Source organism: Solanum dulcamara, chromosome 3 (genome assembly GCF_947179165.1).
Source record: "Solanum dulcamara chromosome 3, daSolDulc1.2, whole genome shotgun sequence".
Taxonomy (NCBI): domain Eukaryota; kingdom Viridiplantae; phylum Streptophyta; class Magnoliopsida; order Solanales; family Solanaceae; genus Solanum; species Solanum dulcamara.
This window is the reverse complement of record NC_077239.1, coordinates 72,174,236-72,195,365: the sequence shown is the minus strand read 5'-3', so window position 1 is coordinate 72,195,365 and position 21,130 is coordinate 72,174,236. Positions and strand designations below refer to the sequence as shown.

General features: G+C 32.2%; 3 protein-coding genes across 6 annotated transcripts in view; 2 read left to right on the top strand and 1 right to left on the bottom strand.

Annotated features, from left to right (window-relative positions):
* LOC129882834 (transcription factor BHLH42) overlaps window positions 1-6,462 on the top strand; it is a 14,205-nt gene extending 7,743 nt beyond the window's left edge. Inside the window, exons 1-6 of one of the 2 annotated variants that reach the window (XM_055957307.1) lie at window positions 1,031-1,810; window positions 2,080-2,136; window positions 2,295-2,814; window positions 4,466-5,044; window positions 5,614-5,891; window positions 6,056-6,462. In XM_055957307.1, the coding sequence (XP_055813282.1) occupies window positions 1,721-1,810; window positions 2,080-2,136; window positions 2,295-2,814; window positions 4,466-5,044; window positions 5,614-5,891; window positions 6,056-6,136 (1,605 nt within the window). In that variant the 5' untranslated portion in view covers window positions 1,031-1,720 and the 3' untranslated portion in view covers window positions 6,137-6,462. Of the gene's footprint in view, window positions 1-1,030; window positions 1,811-2,079; window positions 2,137-2,294; window positions 2,815-4,465; window positions 5,045-5,613; window positions 5,892-6,055 lie in introns of those variants that run through there. The other variant, XM_055957306.1, reaches the window with a different exon arrangement.
* Window positions 1-21,130, bottom strand: part of LOC129882835 (uncharacterized) — a 25,959-nt gene extending 4,829 nt beyond the window's left edge. Inside the window, exons 1-8 of one of the 3 annotated variants that reach the window (XM_055957309.1) lie at window positions 20,780-21,130; window positions 20,625-20,682; window positions 19,556-19,852; window positions 19,407-19,455; window positions 19,227-19,321; window positions 18,553-18,677; window positions 17,385-17,448; window positions 16,617-17,028 (exon numbers count right to left, since the gene is read on the bottom strand). In XM_055957309.1, the coding sequence (XP_055813284.1) occupies window positions 17,388-17,448; window positions 18,553-18,677; window positions 19,227-19,321; window positions 19,407-19,455; window positions 19,556-19,852; window positions 20,625-20,682; window positions 20,780-20,919 (825 nt within the window). In that variant the 5' untranslated portion in view covers window positions 20,920-21,130 and the 3' untranslated portion in view covers window positions 16,617-17,028; window positions 17,385-17,387. Of the gene's footprint in view, window positions 1-16,616; window positions 17,029-17,119; window positions 17,449-18,552; window positions 18,678-19,226; window positions 19,322-19,406; window positions 19,456-19,555; window positions 19,853-20,624; window positions 20,683-20,779 lie in introns of those variants that run through there. The other 2 variants (XM_055957310.1, XM_055957308.1) reach the window with 2 other exon arrangements.
* LOC129883653 (uncharacterized) lies at window positions 8,781-9,176 on the top strand. Its single transcript, XM_055958273.1, has one exon. The coding sequence runs from the start codon at window positions 8,781-8,783 to the stop codon at window positions 9,174-9,176; it is 396 nt and encodes a 131-aa protein (XP_055814248.1).

Genomic DNA, 21,130 nt, shown 5'->3' with positions numbered 1-21,130 from the left:
ATTATATTTGAAGTCTGGTATATGGAACACATTAGTAATGACACTTCTAGTTGACAGACTACATGAGCCAATATGAGTCACTTGTGTAGTACCACCATTTGGTAAGAATACATCCTTAGGAATATCAAGCTTTAATACAGAGTCTTTTTTTAGCATATTCAAATTAGAGACCATATAATTTGTTGCACCTGTATCTACAATTCATACATCACTATTTTCAGTGACAAATAAGGCTTTATCTGCATCATTTGCCTTATGCAATCAGATGTAGTAGCTTCTTTTTGACTCATCATTTTAAGAATATGTTCATACTGATCTTTTGTGAAGGTACATCCCTGGAGTAATTGTTTGACATCTTTCTCAACTTGACTTAGAGTCTTATTGGATATAGGAACTTCACCTGGAGCTTCATTAGTGTTGTGCTGGGTTGTGATATTCCTTCCCCACACTGATTTATCACTTACATCTGTGTTCAAACCATAAGAAAAATGAGCTTGAATTGGTTGCTGAGATTGACCAGATAAGCCAATAGTATCAACATAGGCAGTGTTTGCACTTTGTACCTTTCTCTTGGACTTGAAGTCAGGTGGATATCCAACAACCTTGTAACAAAACTCTTTGGTATGACCTCTACACTTACAGAAATCACAGATTAAAAGTGTATTTTTTTTGAACCTCTGACTAATACCTGGACTACTACCAACTTTGGAGTACATAGTAGCAGATTCTAATATAGAGGAATTTAGTCTCAAATTATTGATCCCTGTAACAACAGACTTTTGGCTCTCATCTCCTACTATCATAGCATATGCCTGATTGATAGTTGGGAGTGGATCTATCATGAGAATTTGACTCCTAGCTTGATGATATGAATCATTTAATCCCATTAAAAACTGATATAGTTTTTGTCTATTCATGTGAGCTACAAATCCTCTAGATTTCTCACAGTTACAGCAGGGCGAAGGCACTAACACTTTAAACACATCCCACAAGGCTTTTAGCCTTGTATAATATACAGAAACAGAAACAGTATCCTGCTGTAAAATGGCAATATCTTTGTATAAACTATAGGTCCTTGATCCATCTACTCTATCAAACCTCTTTTGTAGATCAGTCCACACATTCAAGGCACTTGAAGCAAATGCAATTCCACTAAGTAAGCTCTTTGAAACTGAATTCATTAACCATGACAAGACAATTGCATTCACCCTTTTTCATTGACACCACAGTTCTTCACTATACATTTTTTATCTGCATGTTCCATCAACCAACCCTAACTTGTTTCTTTCTAACAGAGCTAGTTTGATTGATCGATTCCATAAGGTGTAGTTCTCCACACCATTCAACTGAAATGAGATAATGCTAATTCCACTTACATCCGTAGGGCTAAGAAATAGAGGATGATTATAGTCAATACCTTGCCCTTGTATGGAATTGCTACTCGAAGTGAAAGGTGTACTAGCTCGTTGAGCATTATTGTGGTTTTGATTGAGATGTTGAGATGAATCTACTGTTGTTGTATCACCTGCCATTTCTTCAAAAAACCTTTAAAATTTTGTTGTGGAATTAACTGTTTAGTGCAGATTTTAGCTTCGATGGAGCTTTGATCTGTAGGTCTGTCTTAAAAAGTAGATGAATCTATGAATCTAGTTTCGATTCTTTGACTCAAAAATAAGAAACAACTTCTCACAGTGATAACTGTGACGATGGCTCTGATACCATGAAGGTAAGTGTGAGATCTTTACGTTTGAGAGAACAGAAGAAGAAGAAGAAAAAAGTAGAAGAAAGAAGAAGAAGAAAGAGAGAAAGGGTAACAACAGCAATGTTATTTCATTGTATTAAACTTAATTTTTTCTTAACCAATTACACTAGCTCACTGCTATATATATAGCAGTGATTAGCTTCTAAAACAAATTTTGTTATTCTAACTAATTGTTAGTTAGTTAATTTTAACTGCTAATTGGTAAATAACTAATATACCCCTCCTTCTAACTAACTTCTCATTTACAAGCTAACCTTCTTAATCATCTTTATATTACAACACTAATCAATATTTTATCATTGTTCACAATGTTGCAGACTGTCGTTTGTATTCCTCTCTTGGACGGTGTAGTGGAACTGGGAAGTACAGAAAAGGTAAAAACGTAAAACATATTCTCAATATGTCTATACATTAATATACTTTGCAGTAATTTAATTTTATAGTTGTATATTATGTTTATTATTAGTTTATACTATCATTATATACAAGGATATTGTATATGTCGATGCATGACATGATAAACAATACATAGGTTCAAGAAGACATTGGATTCATACATCATGTAAAGAGCTTTTTCACTGAGCCACAACAACCTCAGCCACCAAAGCCAGCTTTATCTGAGCACTCCACCTCCAATTCCTTCACCTTTTCGGAGCCATATTTTTACTCCGGCAATATTCCGTCATCCACCGGTGTTGGTCCGGTGGATCAAGACGATAGAATTGTAGGAGAAGAAGAAAATGGTGAGGAGGAGGATGAGGACGAGGACAGGGACGAAGATGAAAATGATGAAGTTGAATTAGACTCGGATAGTATAGCAATTCAAAGGGGGGTCGGGGCGGCTAATCCTATAGCGGCTGAGGCTAGTGAGCTCATGCAGCTTGATATGTCTGAAGCTATACGGCTCGGCTCACCGGATGATGGCTCTAATAATATGGACACTGATTTTCATTTAGATGGCGTTAGCCTAGCTGGAAATAATACAGCTGACTCTTTCAAAGCTGAGACTGCAATTAGTTGGGCTAACTTTCAAGACCTTCAACATTTACCAGGTATTACTCAATTATCTATTATTATTCCATCCGTCTCAATTTAAGTGTTTTTCTTAGTCTGTTTCAAAATAACATCTCTTTTTTTATGTTCGATCAATCTTTAATCAAATATTTTATATGTTATATTCAAGCTTATAAGTTTTAAAGATCATTTGGTATATTACACACTATAACAACAATAAAAAAGATGGAACCTAACGATGGGCAATTTCTGTCGCTAATTAACGATAAAAATTATCGCGAATCCTATCCAATTTCGGAAGTTTGATAAAATTTTAAGTTCATTTGATATATTAAACACTATTGCAACAATAAAAAAAGACAGAAATTAACAACAGACAACTTATATCGCTTCACAATAAAAAATTATCGCCAATCCTATTCGATTTTGGAAGTTTGGTCAAGAGGGGTAGGTTGTATTTTCCTATCACAAAGATTGAAATAAATTGAGGTCCATGTACTAAGGACCAAAAGAAAAAAAAACATTATTAGGATATTTTATAACGTCTCTTTTAAAGATGTTTTCTTATGCAATGTCTCATTAGCCTTTACCACACGTTGTTGTTGTCTGCCTATTTATGCATGTTACTTATTACTACTTACCACACGTTGTTGTTGTCTGCCTATTTATGCATGCTACTTATTACTACTTCCTACACAACATACCTTCATATGATTGATCTAGTTGTAGCTACTATGGAAAAAAGTATCAATTTTCTCCATATAATTTTAAATGTTTTTCTATTAGTGAGGACTAGTCGCTTTCATTTTCAATAATTTAATGATGAAGCTCTGAAAAATGGGTGGTTCATATCTTTCTACAACCCCAGAAGTAGGAGGATGCACGGGGTAAAAGTTCTTGAAGCTTCTTCATTCATCCATTTACTGTGATTAGTTTATACTTGTAAGAAATTGTTCTCGATCGACCCAGATTCCCTGTCGACTGTCGGGCATTAAACGAGCAGCATTTAAAGAAGAAAATAAAATAAAATATTTGAACTTGATTAGACAGAGAAGTTAATATTTTTCTGGCGAGAATTCTATTTTTTATTCGCTAACATATTAAATTGTGTTGAACTTTTAAATGCTTATGGTATAAAATATTTTTTACACGATGTCATTTATAAGATAATTACATATAATTGTTCATAATGAGATTAATAACTTTGAAAATAAGGTAAGTTATCTTCTATCATGTGTTAAAATAGATTGACAGTGTATATTAAGTTCTTAGAGAAAAGATATTTTTTATTTACATAAAACTTTTTACTAGTAAATATAAGTTAAATTCATTAAAGTTAGTGAAGAGTTTATGTTCTATGATTGTGAATGTAAAAAAATATTTAATTTAATCAATCAAGTCATTAATTTACAATATAATTATAAGTAAATTTTTATGAGAAGTATTATTTAATTAGGAATGATCTAGTAATAACCTGCTATTGGAAGTTAAATTACATGAAAATGTAAGAAATTTTTTAACTATAGTTAAATCTCTATAATGGTCATTCGTTAGAACAATATTTCACTATAACAACATTCCAAAAAAAAAAGTTTTTTTTTTCTAATTTTTAACTTCAATCAAATTGGAATAATACCTTATATCTTAAATCCTAAAATTAAATTCATTTTTTTTTAAAATCAAATGCAGGTGTCCCTAGTTATGATGAATTATCACAAGAAGATACACATTATTCTCAAACAGTGTCAACCGTTCTTGAACACCTCTCAAACACAAGCTCCATAATGGGCTCTATTTCTCATGATTCAGCCCAATCTGCCTTCACATTATGGCCCATCATTTGTAGCCCAAATCCCTCTCACTGCCGCTGCGACGATAATAACGGCGGCAGTGGAAGCAGCTCCCAGTGGCTTCTCAAAAGCATACTATTCACTGTTCCATTTCTCCACAGTAGTACTAATTTATACCAATTACCTGAAGCTGTTTCTCCAAAGTCACGTCACGTAGCGGCCGATGATTCATCAGCTGCCGCGCCACGATACCGGAAAGGTTGTACGATAAGTAGTGCCCATCAAGAAGAGCCGAGCGGGAGCCATGTACTAGCGGAACGACGTCGTAGAGAGAAGCTGAACGAGCGTTTTATTATTTTAAGGTCTTTAGTACCGTTCGTTACGAAAATGGATAAAGCATCGATACTTGGTGACACCATAGAGTATGTGAAGCAGTTACGTAAGAAAATTCAAGATCTTGAAGCCACCAAAGATGCAGGTATATTTCATGTTTAATATTTCGATAAAAAAAAAATTATAGATTAATTCTGACTGCTAGATATAGATGGATCAATTGTCAACCTAAACTTAGACAAATTGGGCAGGTTATGATTTCATGAGGATAGTTTAGCATTACCCATTTGTTAGTTATAACAAATAATCGGGCCAAAAATGTTTTAAACTTTATACACCATCCTAAATAGTAATTTTTTACCCTATAATATTATTCAAAGAAAATTTCTAAATAATAATAATAATAGGTTGATTACCATTTTACATCAAATTATCAATTAATATTCATCTCGAGATTTACCTATAAGGGGTCGTTATTGGTTCCTGGTTAGAGAGGAGTTATCATAATTTAATATATTGTTAGGAAAAGTAGTTACATTAAATCTAGCATAAATTATACATTGTTTAGCTTCTTTCTATTCCACATAAAACATAACATTGCTAATATAATGTGCATGAAGGTCATATTTTATTTTCAACATAACTAATACGTACATGTATAAGTTATGAGACAATAACTCTAACTGATATTGAATTTTTTACATGATAAAAAAGATGAAAAGAGTGGACCAGTGAAGGCATTGCCGGGAAAGGGTAAGAGTAGAAAGAAGACTACACCGGCAAAGATCACGGAGTCTCCACAGATGGATGAGGAAGTTTTGCAAGTAGAAGTCTCAATTATCGAGAACGATGCACTGGTGGAGCTCCGGTGTCCGTACAAAGAAGGGTTCTTGTTAGATGTAATGCAAATGCTAAGGGAACTTAAAGTGGAAGTTGTAGCAATTCAATCATCTCTTAATACCGGCCTCTTATTGGCTGAGTTAAGAGCTAAGGTATGCCCAAAAATAATAAAAACTAATAAAAACAAAAAGCGGATTTAGAATTTGAATTTTATAAATTATAAATTCTAGAACAACCACCTCAAGTAATAGTAACTGATCTTAAAAATTTGGCCAAACAGACTATGACTACCTTTTTTTTGTTATTTGTTTTGCAGGTAAAAGAAAATATATATGGAAGGAAAGCAAGCATTTTGGAAGTGAAAAAGTCCATACATCAGATAATCCCTAGAGTTTAAATTGATATATAGCTCTCAGTTTGTCCCAAAAAGTTAGTCTTTGCTCAGCTCTTTCAAACCAAAAAAGGCACTAATATTATATATATATAAATGCAACAAATTAATGAGTCGTGTGACTTCGACAAGTTGGGATAAGACAGTTTTTTGGGACACACTAAGAGAGTATATATAGAGTTAAGTAAAATAAGAATAGAAAATAATTGCATGATGGAAATATAATTTATAAGTAGCTAGTTAATTAAGTATAAAAGTATAATTGTCGATAACCTTAACTATGCATTGATGAGTGTGACATATGAATATATCTTTGTTAGTTTATAATACCAGTGTAATTTTGCTTCTAGTTCTAGGTTTTTGACTTGAAAGAAGGAATATCTTGAAAGTATGCTTTCCATTTTCAAAAATCTATAAACTTCTAGATTTTAAATTGTATTTGAAATTTTTATAGTCAAACGCTAATTTTCAAATAAAGTGAAATTTATTTTGAAAAAAGCGAAAACCTCATGAAACAAAGGGGTCCTAAATTTTATCCCCCATATATATATTTTGGGTAGGTCGAATTTTTAACTTTTTCATAGGGTGAACTTTTACTTTAACACTTTACTTGAATACTATTCATAACATTTGAAGACCTTTATAGAGAATGTATTTAGTGGAGTACAAATATGTATGTTTTTTTCTCAATTTATTTGGGATCGAGGCATAACAATTGTTTTTTGTTTAACGAGCTGACGTAAGTGCACGTTAAAAAAACTGGTTTTAGCAAATTTCCTAGCAGGGGAATCTTGATTTCTTTGCTAGATAAGTGAACCAAAAAAAAATATTGGCTTGTTTAATTTATACGGTAAAAATATTTGAATTTTTAATTAGGCATAATACATAGATAAGTACCTTAACTTGATCTCAACTTGCAACTAAACACTTTAACTTTAATTGATAATGCATATCTTGACAGCTTAACTCATTTCTATTATGTATCGTGGACATCTGATGCTGACGTGACACATAAATCTTGGAGGTGCCCAAATGATCATTGTATAAGTTAGAGTGTTCAATTAACATAGTGAAGACGAGTTGAGGTGTCTAGAGATGCCTCAAAATTAGGGAGTGTTTAGTTGTCAGTTGAGGTTATTGAAGAGTGTAATCATCTCATCTAAAAGCTTAAGCTATTAGAGAGTCAGAGCACACTTTTAGTATTTTTATTGCATTTTCACATACCCTATCATGCACACGCACGCCTATTTTTTTTCACGCATTAATCACGTGAAAATTCTTTTTAATAATAGGTGGCAGTGATTCGATCCCAAGACTTTTGTCTACTCTAACACTATATTAAAGTCTGTATCCATCTCATTTGAAAGCTTAAATTCTTAAAAATGAGATAATCACACGTCCAATAGGATATATTGTCTAACATCTCCCTCAAACTTGGATGTGCATACAAACTCCTTTTGATCCATTTGGTTGGGAAAAAGGTGCCTTTTGGGCTTGAGACTCATGTTTTCTGCTTGCACTTAAAATGGAAGCAAGGATGAAGAAATGAAGAAAGAATTACAAGATGGAAATAGAAACCTTACAAATGAGATAAAAATCCAACTAATCAATCAATGATTACTAAAATTTCATGATAGTGGGTGATTAGTGGTGAAAGTACTGAATGGATAACTAAAATTCAACTAACCAATCAATGATTAGAAGGATTCTCCATCACGCACATGGCTGATTTTTTAATGAGTTAAAGGCTTAAAGCACGTCTTTTTGATGATAGGTAGGACTGAACATAAAATATCGAAAATCGAATTATCGAACTAAATCGGCTATTTTGATATTTCGATATTCGGTAATTCAATTCGGTATTTGGTACTGAAATATAAAATTTGGTATTTCGATATTCGATATTTACAATTATATCGTTCGGTATTCAGTATTTACCAAATATCAAAATTAAATTACCAATACTATACATCTATAGGGCCTAAAGGAGTAAAGGGCTAAAGGCCCATCGTAAAAATATTTTAAGTCCAGCCCAAATCCGTAAAAATCAAGTGTAATCCCTAAGAGTCGTAAGACCCTAACACTTCAGTACTTCACCACATTCATCTCATTTCCCTTTCTATTCATTCAAATCCTAACTTGAACAACAACCATCTTCTTCTAAATTTCTCATCTAAAATCTGTGATTTCTCCATCTTAATTTCTAATTCTGCTCCATCTTCGTACGGTCGTACCTCCTCCTTCTTCTTCTTCTTCTTCCGTGAGGTGACTGTTAAATTTTTGTTATCCGTTGTTCTCTATCTACTTACTTGGGTCCTTTCTTGATTTATTTTTTTTTATCTTGTGGTTCATGTTGGGAGCTTAGGCCTTGGGGTATAATTTATTTTCTTTTTGTATTTCATATATTGTTCATGCTGATGTGGGAAGGGCATCGGGAAATATGGGTGTAGTCACAAAGAAAAGAAAAAATTTATGTTGTTTTGATTCTTTTTGTTTAAGTTGAAGAAAGGACATAGGAGAAACATAGTATAACAATTTAGAAAATAGAACTTATTTAAGTTTCTTTAATAGCTTCCTAATTGTATTTTTTGATTTTGTTTTACATTTTCAATTTATGTCTTATAACATTTGTAATCTCTTTTATATTTAGATGGAAGATGAAACAAGTCGAACAACCAATATCAATGAAAGCACACTTCTTATTGAGTCTCTTGATTCAACACCGGAAGTTGAACAACATTCAGTGACTGTGAAGAGGAAAGCTATAGAATCAAGATTTGTTGCTTGGCCGCATTATGATAAGCTCATAGAAGATGGAATTAAGAAAGCGAAGTGCAAGCACTGTGGTAAAGTTCTCTTAGCTGATTCAACTAAAAATGGAATAAGTGGACTGAATAAACATTTGAAAACTTGTCCTAAAAATCCAAATAAGGTTAACACGTCCAATTCTAAATACAAACAATCAAATTTAAACTTTCCATTAGAAGGTGAAATGAGTGATGGGGCAATTTGGACTTTTGATCAAGAGGTATCTCGGAGGGCTTAGTTGAGATGTTAATCCTTGATGAACTTCCTTTTCGTTTTGTTGAAAAGAAAGGTTTTAAGAAGTTTATGAAAAAAACCCAACCTTTATTCTGAGTTCCCTCCCGTAGAACAGTGACTAGGGATTGTTATGTAGTTTTTGGTGAAGAGAGACAAAAGTTTATGAAGTATTTGAAAGAAACATCACCGAGAGTTTGTCTAAACACAGACACATGGACTTCTATACAGAGAATAAATTATATGTGTTTGACAATACACTTTATTGATAGTGATTGACTCTTGCATAAATGAATTTTAAACTTTCAAGTTGTTACTAGTCATAAGGGTGACGAAATGGCCCATTTTATTAGTAAGTGTTTGCTTGATTGAAAATTGGAGAAAATAATCACTATAACTGTAGACAATGCTTCTTCTAATGATGTCATGGTGAAAGAGTTACATAAACAAATGATTAATTAGGGATCTAACATGAAATGTGGTAACTATCTTCATGTGAGATGTATGACTCACATTTTGAATCTTATTGTGCAAGATGGCATGAAAGAAGTTGGTCCATCTATCAAACGTGTTAGGCAAATAGTGAAATATGTTAGACAATCTGTCGCAAGGATTAGAATTTTTTTGGAATGTTGTGAACTAAAAAATATAGACAATAAGAAGTCATTATGTTTAGATGTTTCAACTCGGTGGAATTCGACCTACTTGATGTTGGATGCCGCACAACATTTTGAGAGTGCATTTGATAGGTTTGATCTTGAAGATGGTGGATTGTCAACTTATCTTGCTAATCATGTTTGTGAAGATGGAAGTATTGCAGGTGTACTTTGGCAAAAGGTGAGAAATATGGTTATATTTCTTAAAAGATTTTATGATCTAACTGAGAAGGTTTCAGGTTCACTCTACGTCACTTCTAATGGTCACTTTGAAGATATAGTTGAGCTTAACAATCATTTAAGAGAGTGTATGGAAGATGATGATCCTTCTTTGGCAAAAATGGGAGAAAAAATAAAAGAAAAGTTTGTCAAGTATTGGGGTGCTCCTGAAAAAATAAATAAAGTATTTTTTATTGCCTCTATCTTAGATCCTCGTAACAAACTTGAGTATGTTGGCGACGCACTTGAGGATATGTTTGGAGATGAAAAGGGGAGTGAAATAAAAGATGAAATGGTGACTTACATGAAATCTATGTTTGAAGAGTATGTAGCAAAATTCTTTAATGCATCTCGATGCTTCTCTCTCTAATTTATTAGGTCAGACATCGGATTCATCTAGCTCTAACACTAGCACAAAATCAACAAAAGTGAGAAATAGGATCCAAATGAAGAGGAACAAACAAGATGGTATAGGTTTGGGTGGTAAGTCGAAGTTGAAAAAGTATCTTAGTGAAGAACTAGAGCCGAATGATGATTGTCGTGGTGAAAAGCTCATTCTCCTAGATATAAAATTCTTTTCGAGATGGCTCGTTATGTGTTGGCAATTCCAATTTCTAGTATGGCATCGGAATGTGCCTTTAGCATCGGGGGCGTATTCTTGATCCATTTAGGAGTTCTTTGACTCCAAAATTGGTGCAAGTTGTTATTTGTCTTCAAGATTGGCGTCGAAATGAACCTTATCCTATAAATGTTGAAAAAGATTTTAATGATCTTATGAAACTTGAACTTGGTATGTTTTTCAGTTTTTGTATTTTATTTTTATATTTTTTTACTTAGCTTAATTGTTGACACATTTTAAATTCTTTTTAGATATGACTGATAGCTCAAAAGATTCCCTCGTTCTTGATTTGTAATTGCAAGATGCCTCAGGTATAAGGCTCTGAATTTTCATTTGATTATTCCACATTATTTCCACCAGTACTTTTAACTTTTGATAATGCCAAATGCTGCTGCTTATGATCACTGATCAGGCCCATTAGCATCCTTTTGGGGGGAGTATTAATGATTTTGATGTGGTTGTTGTTCTTTTCTATCATGGGATGTTTGGTTGTTTTGAGAATTGAAAATAAATCCTTCTAAATTTGTGTTAACTGAGTCAACAGGACAACATGTGATGCCTAATTTTTATGCTCTCTTAAGTCAATCGGAGTAATATGTGATGTTGTTGTTACTAATTACATTGACCCCTTGCATAGTATACTTGCATTCTAATACAGTGGACTTCGACTTCAATATGATATTATCGAATACCGTACCAAATCGAAGTTTGATTTACCGATTACCGAATTACCGAACCGAAGTTTGAAAGTTCGGTATTTAGTATATACTTTGAATTATCGATTACCAAATTATCGAACCGACGTTTGAAAGTTCAATATTTGGTATATACTTTGAATTATCGAATTACCGAATCCGAGCTTTGAAAATAACGAACCGAATACCGAATGCCCAGCCCTAACAATAGGTGACAATAGGTGGTGATAAGATTCGATTTCAGAACTTCTATCTGGTCTGATATTATATTGAAATATGTGTAACTTTTTAGATTACATGATCACACCTCCTAAATATATTTTCTAACATCCCCTCAAGCCTGAAATAACATTAGGACTCTTAGTTAGTACTCCTACTAATGGACACAACTGCACATACTACAAGCTTAAGTTTTCTTCATAGACTAAGTTAAAATATCTATTTATGTATTATACTTTTTAACAGATACCAAAGGAAATAAGCGTGTCTTAATGAGGATCATGCATATATAGTGGCAACATATGATGCAATTAACATCAAAGTAAATAAGTACCGTCCTTTTCATGGCAAATAGTGATTTGATGTTGATCATTGCCAATAATTGAATAATACACAGCTAGATTATCTTGGAAGAGAGTGCAAAATCAAATGACTTTTCTGTTTCAGACTGAAGCATCAACCCCAACACGTACACGTACGCAGAGACGATTTTAGGATTTTAGCTTTATGGGTTCTAAATTTGACAATGACAATATTAAGTGATAATAATTGAATTCTAAATTTAATATTTATACAAATTTAATGAATTACACTATTTGAACAAAAATTATTGAGTTCGACCAAACTCATACCGGCTACTAACTCGGCCCCTACATAACGGACCACAGGGACCTAAGAAGATCAGTGTCATTTTCAAATAAATGGAGCCATCATATGTATAACTCAGACAAAGCATTTATTTTTCCTCCAAGCAGTCCATGTCAATGCCTTTTTGGAGTTCAATTTGGATCTTTGTTTCAAGCAAAAGGATCAAATTATTTATGTAAGTTTCTCAAATAGTGTTGGCCCACAAACTAACACTTTGTTTGGATCATATTGTATAATAAACATACTTTAATAGCTAAAATTTGAATAAATAAAAATCCAAATATTTATTAAGTGTCGGTAAACAATTTATCGTTACTTAACTTTGCTTCTTTTTTCTCATTTCTCTATTTTTGATAGCTCTCCAACCTCATCGTCTTACCTCTTTGTCTCATTCATCTAGACATCCTTTTCTATATTTCGATTTCTTTAACAAGTTACTCTATCCGTTTTAATTTATTTGTTTGATTGATTTGCCATAAAATTTAATAGAGTAAAGAAGACTTTTGAATCATGTGATCTTAAATTAATGATATTTAAAATATATAAAAATTTCATTTAATTTTGTGATCTTAAACACGTCATATGAAAAAATAAAATTAAAGACTTTTCAAAAATAAAAAGGACAATTCTTTTTAAATAGACTAAAAAAAAGTACAAAAAACAAATTAAAGCAGAGAAAATAGAAGTTAGCTAATACAACTACTATTTGTTTGAAAATTATCTTAGAGATTGTTGTTTATATAACAACCACTCAAATGACAAAAAGAAACAAAAGAAGGATATTTTATGTCAGACACAATATAGAAACGTTGACTTTGGCTCGTTGAACTTTGCTGTCACTAGACCTAGACATTCAAAATTCTATTTTCAACTTTTTCATTTTTATAAATTATTTATTTTTTTAATATATCCTAAATATTTATAGTAAAAAGTATGATCGTACATAACTTCAATTTTAAAATTTTTAATAAAGTAAAAAAAACAACAACTAAACGTCCACTGAATAAACTTTTTTTTTTTAAGATCTTTCACAAATTACATTACTCAAATCAGGTAGGAGAAGAAACTCTATTTCCTTAAGCTATCTTCTTGAATTAGCAAATGTTCTCCTCCCTACCCTCTTGTTCATATTTCCGTATTTTCAATTTGTGATAAGTTTTCCTTTTTAGTTTAATTTCTAAAGAATTATATATATATAAAAATAATTTAATTATGAACTTTCTATCTTTACCTTTAATAAGATCAATTTATAATCAGTAATGGGTGTAGAGTACAATTTTAAAGATTCATGGGAATTCAATAATTTTTTACCATACTAAATATATATTTATAAATATTTGATTGTAAATTTAATTATTGTTGTATATTAATTTTGAAGAAAGTTTATGCACGATAAACTTGAGAATTTGTTCTCTATTACTTCTTAGGGCTATTCCATACGTTTCATAATGGAAAAATCTTAGTAGCTTAGTTGGTTGACGACCTGATAATCTCCTACCTTGTTGGTAACGATTCAATTCCCCACATTTTATTGAAGCAGGTAGAGCTATTTTAGGGCACAATAGAAACTGGCCTTTTCAAAAGTAGTTTGCTTTGCTTGACTGGTTGGTGGCCGATTTTTACATTGTGGTGTAACTACTTAGCGGTGATTTGGTAGTTGGTTTGGAGATGAATTATATAAGTATTAAATTCTGTATAAGTAATATTGTATTTGATAGTTGATTAAGAATTAAATTATTCATATATAAAATTAATTTGGTGTTTGATTTGTAATTTAAAAACTCAACGTAACTAATACATGTATAAATTATGAGGGAATCTATATATTATTTTATGCAGAAAAGAATAATGATACATGAATAACTAATTTTCATAAAATAATACAGATATTTCCTCATAACTACTCCCTACATTACTAATATATGCATAACTCTAACCAACTACCAAACAACTCCACGTGGTTGGTATGGAGGAAACTGTTTTCCATGAGAAATACTTTCTAGGAAAGTAAGTGAATTTCTTACTTATTTTCTAATAATTGGTAAGTAAGCCAAAATATATTATCTCAAGAGTCTATATATATATATATATATATATATATATATATATATATATATATATATATATGTTATATAACAAAATACTATGGGGACATGATATGGTGGGGAGTGTTCGAAGGTGGCAGGGATTGGAATGGTCAAAGGGGTAGGGGTGTTCGGTGGTCTTGTCACTTATGTAACTTGTTTTTCTACTTTTAAGAAAGTCATTTTACTTATTTTTTCAAAAAACTTGTTTCCTAAAATAAATATTTGACCATCCAAATATAAAAAAATTGATTAAAAAATCTCCCTCCGTACTAAACACACCTCAATTGGGACAAGTTTTTCCTACAACCGACTTACCAAGTTGGCACTCAGAGAGATTTAAACAAAGGATATCGTGGATTTGTTCATAGAAATTTCTCTCTGTTTTTCGAAACATTGTTTGGTTATACATTGGATCAATTTGTTAAAAATCCTTTTTCTCACGATTTCAATTTTACGTTAAAATACATATCCAAATATAACTTAAACTTTTGAATACCTTTTTCAACTTAATTTTAAATACTATTTTTTTTTCAAATTCACACTTTTTATGTTCAAACACCTACTTAACAAGATAAGTAGAATAAAGATAGTACGGCTATCATGTAATACCAATCTGACGTGACTTGTGAACATTTAACAAGATAGATAGAATGATGATAATATCAAGCGAACAATTCAATAAGATAGGTAGAATGAAGGTAGAACCAAAAAATACCAATCCACATGACTTCTTGGGCCAGCTTTTGGATCAGGATAGTTGTACAGTTTGTTTGGATTTTTATTAAATTAAATGGGGCATCTTGCCCCTACCCTTTAAAAAAAAGGAAAAATTACTTAATTGAGTGTTTTTTAAAAATTAATTACTGATTTTAACGATATTTTTTATTTATTACCATTTATAGGCTATAGCAATACATAGCAATACTATGATAAATCTACACTTGTATTAAAAGTGAATTATGCATACAATATAAATGTATTATAAGTGTTTTAAAATATATATTGTGTTTGTGTAGTAAGAAACTGACATAATGTATTATAAGTCTATTAAAGTATGTGATAAATGTATTATCCATCTATAAAACTTGTATTATATATGTTTTATAAATAGTTCTCTGCAATATGTATTAAAACTGCATTATAAATGTATTATAAGTGTTCACTGAATTTTTTTTCTTATTGCTATAAATGGTAAATATTTTCTTAATATTGTATATTTATGTAAGTTTCCCAAAAAAAAAATATCAAATCATATCGATTTAGCATGACTTGTGAACAATTTAACTACATAGATAGAATAAAGATACTATCAAATCATACCAATCTGTCATGACTTGTAAGCAGCAGTGTTGTCAAAGGTGTGTTTAGAGCGCTCTTAAGCCCTAAAAAGCGAGGCGCAAAAACCATGTTGAGTGTTAAGGCTCTAAAACATATTTTTCCTTGCCAATGATCGTTACCCTAAAAATGTGACACTAAACAATTGATAATTCACTTTATCATAATTTCTTTTCAATTTTTTATCCATATATTTGTTATTCATGCTTGTGATTAGGGCTGTACAGGACAAACCGATAAATCGCACCAAATCGGGAAAAAAAACCGACTAGTGGTTTGGTTTGACTTGGTTTGGTGTTTGGAAAAAAAACCCGACCATTATAGGATTGGTTTGGTTTTAACTAAAAAAAGTCAAACCGAACCCAAACCGACCCGATTATAGATATACTACTTTTAAATTATGTTATACATAAAAATATTTATTAAAATATAATTTATAAATATTTTTTTTAAAATTTTTCATAATTTTTGTTTTCTTTCTTACATTTAGATTTGGACTTGAGAAGCTCATCTAAATAATATACAAAAAAAGTCCATCTTATAAAGTTATATTATAAAGTTAAAACTTCAAACAGTGTTCTGTCTCCATCTTTTATGTTGATATTTTGTACTAGAACTCTTTTTAAGAAGCATTGCACTGTGCTTTTTATTAGATATTATGAAAAATACGAGAAACTCGAAAAAATTCGAAAAACCCAAAAAAACGAAAAAACCCGAAAAATCCGAGAAAAATTGATATTGAAAAACCCGACTTTTATTGGTTTGGTTTGGTTTATAGATTTTATAACCCGACACAAATGATTTGGTTTGGTTTGTAAAAAATCCGAACCAACCCGGTCCATGTACACCCCTACTTGTGATAATTAATATTGGACTACACATACATATTTGTAGCTTTTTTTTTCCATTTGCACCTTTTTTCAATAGTTCACGCTTTATTTGCATTTTTGCGCTGATAACACTAATAAGCAATTTAACAAGATAGGTAGAATGAATATAATACCAAGTCACACTGATCTAACATAACTTGTGAATAATTTAACAAAGACAGAGAGAATGAAGTGAACTATGATTCTATCTTGTCCCGGTGCAATTTCCTGGGTAGATAATTGATCTTGGATTTGAAGTTCAAAAGAACGAAGGAAGTATTCAAAGGACCTAACCCATTATGAATGTACATGTCAACGTTCTTTTAATGTGATTCACTATGCTGCAAACATTATTATTTTTATTTTAATCCTCTTTGGAGCCAAGATGGTCAAACAACCTAGTGAATCTGATGCTCATGTTTCTCCAGGAGTTCTTCAACTGTATGTTAGGATATTAGTTCCAAAAAAAAAAAAATCATTGCACACTAGGGTGTAATTCTAGCTGGCATTCCCTGTGAAATATGTCGACACTATCAGGGAATTGCTAGTAGTAATACAACTAATACAAATATTTCATCCTCAAGTTGAGCTAAGATCAGTTACTACGTTTAAATCCTATTCTGTTTAAATAGGAGTAATTATAAATCTTATGAACTTTACAACCCTGATGAAGAGCCCACCAACTCAATAACTGAAGGTCTGACACCAGAAACAATTATCGTACAAGTTTAGATTCACTTGTCAACGTAGGCCGATATCAGTACACTCGAATTAGGGAAAAAAGGAACTTAAGGAAAACGTATATGGTCGATGTCAATATCAACATTATGATACTACAAGTTAAGACTACATGCGCGATGAAGCTAACCTCTCACTCTTCAGTTGGAGATGCCCTGGAAGCCAAGCCTTTGATAATATGCCGACACTGAAACCTGACAAGTCATTGAAGCTAATATCATTAGAAATAGCACATGTGGACCCTGCCAATGTAACAATAAAGTACTGTATTCTCAGCAATGCCCTTTGTCTCAACATTACTTTTTGCCTTAAAACTGAGGTTGAAATAACATAACATGGAAAAACAACTATGCCTACAAAAGACCATTGCAGCTGCTGCCCTAATCTAACTGATAATTACATGGACACTTTTAAGGGTCCTCAGTAGTTCGGAAATGTCAATATGACAAAAAATTATGTAGGGATCAGGAAACAAAGGAATGCTTAATCACATCTAGTGGTTTTAACTAGGAACACCAGACAGCTTATAACATTTTGGTCACAAATTGATTCAAACCAAAACCATAAAGATGGCAACAAAAAACATCATTAGCCAATAAATCATCTCAGGAGGAGGAATATTTAGTGCTGATTCATAAAATAAAATTGCTAATGCAGTAGTGCTACCCAATGGCACTGCTAACAGGACAGTCAGTCTATAGCGAAAAACTTATCACATTTCTATGATCTTATGTACTATGCTACTGAAAGTTAGCTTGGGAGACTGATCAAAGCCTCCCCCTGTGTCTCTCAAAGGCTTTTAGACAGGATGTTTTAAGCACTCCATACCATGACTGTCACTAGGCACTAGCTAGCCAGAGGGAAAAGGTCAAAAACTCAAATCTCATCTCAGTGAAGCAGGTAAAAAAAAAAAAAAAAGTTAAAACATAGTTCTCACCAACTTGAAGGTTCACAAATCAAATATTGTTCAACTTAATAACAATATCTAACTTCCATTTTAATTAGAGTCCCAATAAGAGCAAATCATAAGTTCTTTGATTTACTAGATTTCAATACAAATGACCATCTGCGCAGCAAACAATGAAACAGAAATTTTAGTGCTGAGGGTTGAGAAAACTGTTTTCCCATTTATCAAAACATAAAACATATTGAACAAAAGGTTGAATTTTTCCTTTTGTCAGCAGATTTCTGTCTAGCATTGTCAATGGCAAGAATAGTCTAAGATAAGATTTATCATCATTGTCAACAAAAGAAGGATAAAAGATACAGAGTTATAATATCCTAAATATTGTTAGTACCAGATAACATCATTGACATTAGAACTATGTGATGTAATTGCTTTAGCAGTGTGAGTATCATCAGCACGCGCTTCTCTTTCAAGATTTTTGGTTCGACCAGTAAACCGCACTTTGAAAGGCACTATCTGCACCATAACATGCAAATTGCTTGTGAGGAAAAACATTTATAGAAGTAAGATAGATTAATATTATGATGCTCGTAATTATAAGGCTCTGGAGAGTGAAATTAGAATTATGATGGACTCTCAAAGGATGATTATTATTTATTGAATTAATAGGAGCCTCAAGGTCCATCATCTCACTTACATCAGATATTGGTCTAGATACTGATTCAACATATGTGAGATGCATACAAACAAGATGAAGTGAGGAAGAGAAGGGATGTAAAACCAATCAACCAGTATTATCATTGCTAGGCAAAAAAAGTTATGAAAAGAAGAGGAGATATGGGAGGGAGCTTCTACGTAAAGCATCAGCTTAGGAAAGATTTCATTCTCATCATATTAATATTACAGAAGCTTGATGACAATAAATAATTGACTAGCACAGCTGAACCAGCTAATAATTATAAACATCTTTTTAATTGCCATAAAGAATGCTTACCGGGAGAATATTCATCTGAAGAACCGAATTCCGATAATTTAGAATCATAGGGACAACCTATGGGAATTTACCTTTTTGCTGTACCTAAAATCCCTCTTTGGAAGAAAATGCAGATGCAAGTTAATTGACGAAGGAGCTTGAACCAAGAGGAACAACTTGGTAGGACCTAAAAGGATATGAGTATTAGCAAGGAATGCCCAGAAATTATATCTTTTATGTACATCTAATGGAAAGTAAAATCCAATGAATACCAGTTGAGGAGCTAGATCCTGCACCCTTTGAAACTAAAACCCGAATGGCCTGTGTAAAAACAGAAACCCCAAATTCATGCACACAAGATATATACATATATATCTATAAAGAAATGTGAGATGCAACATAAGTAAACAAACGAAGAGACCTTCTTTGAAAGTGTTTCCACAACTCGATTCCTAGTAAAATCTCCTCCAGAGGCTGCTGTTTCACACGAAAAGCTGAGTTCATACACATTTAGAGGGCGCAGAGGACTGGGCCCAAGAATCAGAATAACCCTTTGAATAGCAGGAAATTCCGTGATCATTAATTGAAGAGCAGTCTTGAGACTTGATATAGTGCTCATTAACTTTTCCAGTCTCCTTATTCCCATCCTCACCTCCCTCTTCCTGGAAGCATGATTTCTACGTAAAGAGCATGTTTCTGCTTGTACAATAGCTGTCTCCTAGAAGAAAGTCAGAACTAGGTCATACTTCCAAGCCTAAATAGATATGAGTACTGTAAAGGATGCTTAACGAAAATAACAATGGCTTCAGAAGCAAGTAACAATGTCTCTTTCCTTGAGACTAAATTTGCTTCAACCAAATTTAGTGGAGTTTTAGCTGAGTATGATACAATGTAACTTGAAACCTAATTAGATTATACACAAACAGATTAGAGTTCTAAACATTCATTGAGAAAAGAAAAGCATCTAACCGTACACATCAGACACCATATTTGTTCATGATATACTTCAAAACTTAAAATAAGTAGTTAAGTTTGGTTTTGATTTATCAAAAGAAGATACTCCCTCCGTTAACTTTTACTTGTCCATTATTTCAAAAATAGATTTTCCCTTTTAGTTGTCACTTTTAACATATCAAGAAATGACAATTATTTTTTTCCTATTTTACCCTCAACATTAGTTACTTATTTCCCAAATTATTTTCTAAAACCTAAGACTATACATCAATTATTATGGGTATTTTGGTAAAATACTTAAACTAATCATTGTTTCTCAAGGAGCTGCAAAGTCCAGTAAAAGTGATCAGAGGGAGTATGAGTTAATTTTGTATTTTATTTACTACATCATCTTATATTTAATATGGAATTTTGAATATCATTAAGCCTTGTGACTATTTTTGAAAATAAGTACATGAACCATATGAAATGATAAATCTCCAACAATGTTCCCCAAAGTACCCATTACAGTAGCAGAAATGCAAGTATTCACTCACCAATTCTGCAAATTCAGTGTTTAATTCATCAAATTCAAGAGTGAGATCCTGCAGTAAGCTGCGCAATCAAACAAACAGTAGAAGGAGGATCAATTAGAGCGGCGCCAGAGAAACAAGCAACAAAAATCAAATTTCGACAATTTTTTTATACTTACGAAGGGATTTGCTGGTGCATAAAGAGGACGAAACCTAAAATATCAGTAACAAGATGGAATTTGATAGAGCTATCGAGAGTATCTGAGACTGTTTCAATAACCATGAAACCTGTTTCCCCTCCTCCTCCTTCTTCTTCCATTGCTCAGTCTTCTGTGTGTGCAGAATACGAAGCTCTATTGCAAATTCAAATCGACATTTTAGCGCGCTGGTTCCAGTTTTCGTTCCGATTTGCCGATCTATTTCCCTCTTCCCTTTATTATGTTACTCACTTGAAAAATGAAAGAGAGAGACGTTACTCACAGAGATATTTCTATTGGTTCGTCAACATTTATATCTTTTGAAATTAACGC

Bases quoted from the DNA above. Each gene is read 5' to 3' on its own strand.
- LOC129883653 (XM_055958273.1), top strand. From the start codon at position 8,781: ATGGAAGATGAAACAAGTCGAACAACCAATATCAATGAAAGCACACTT.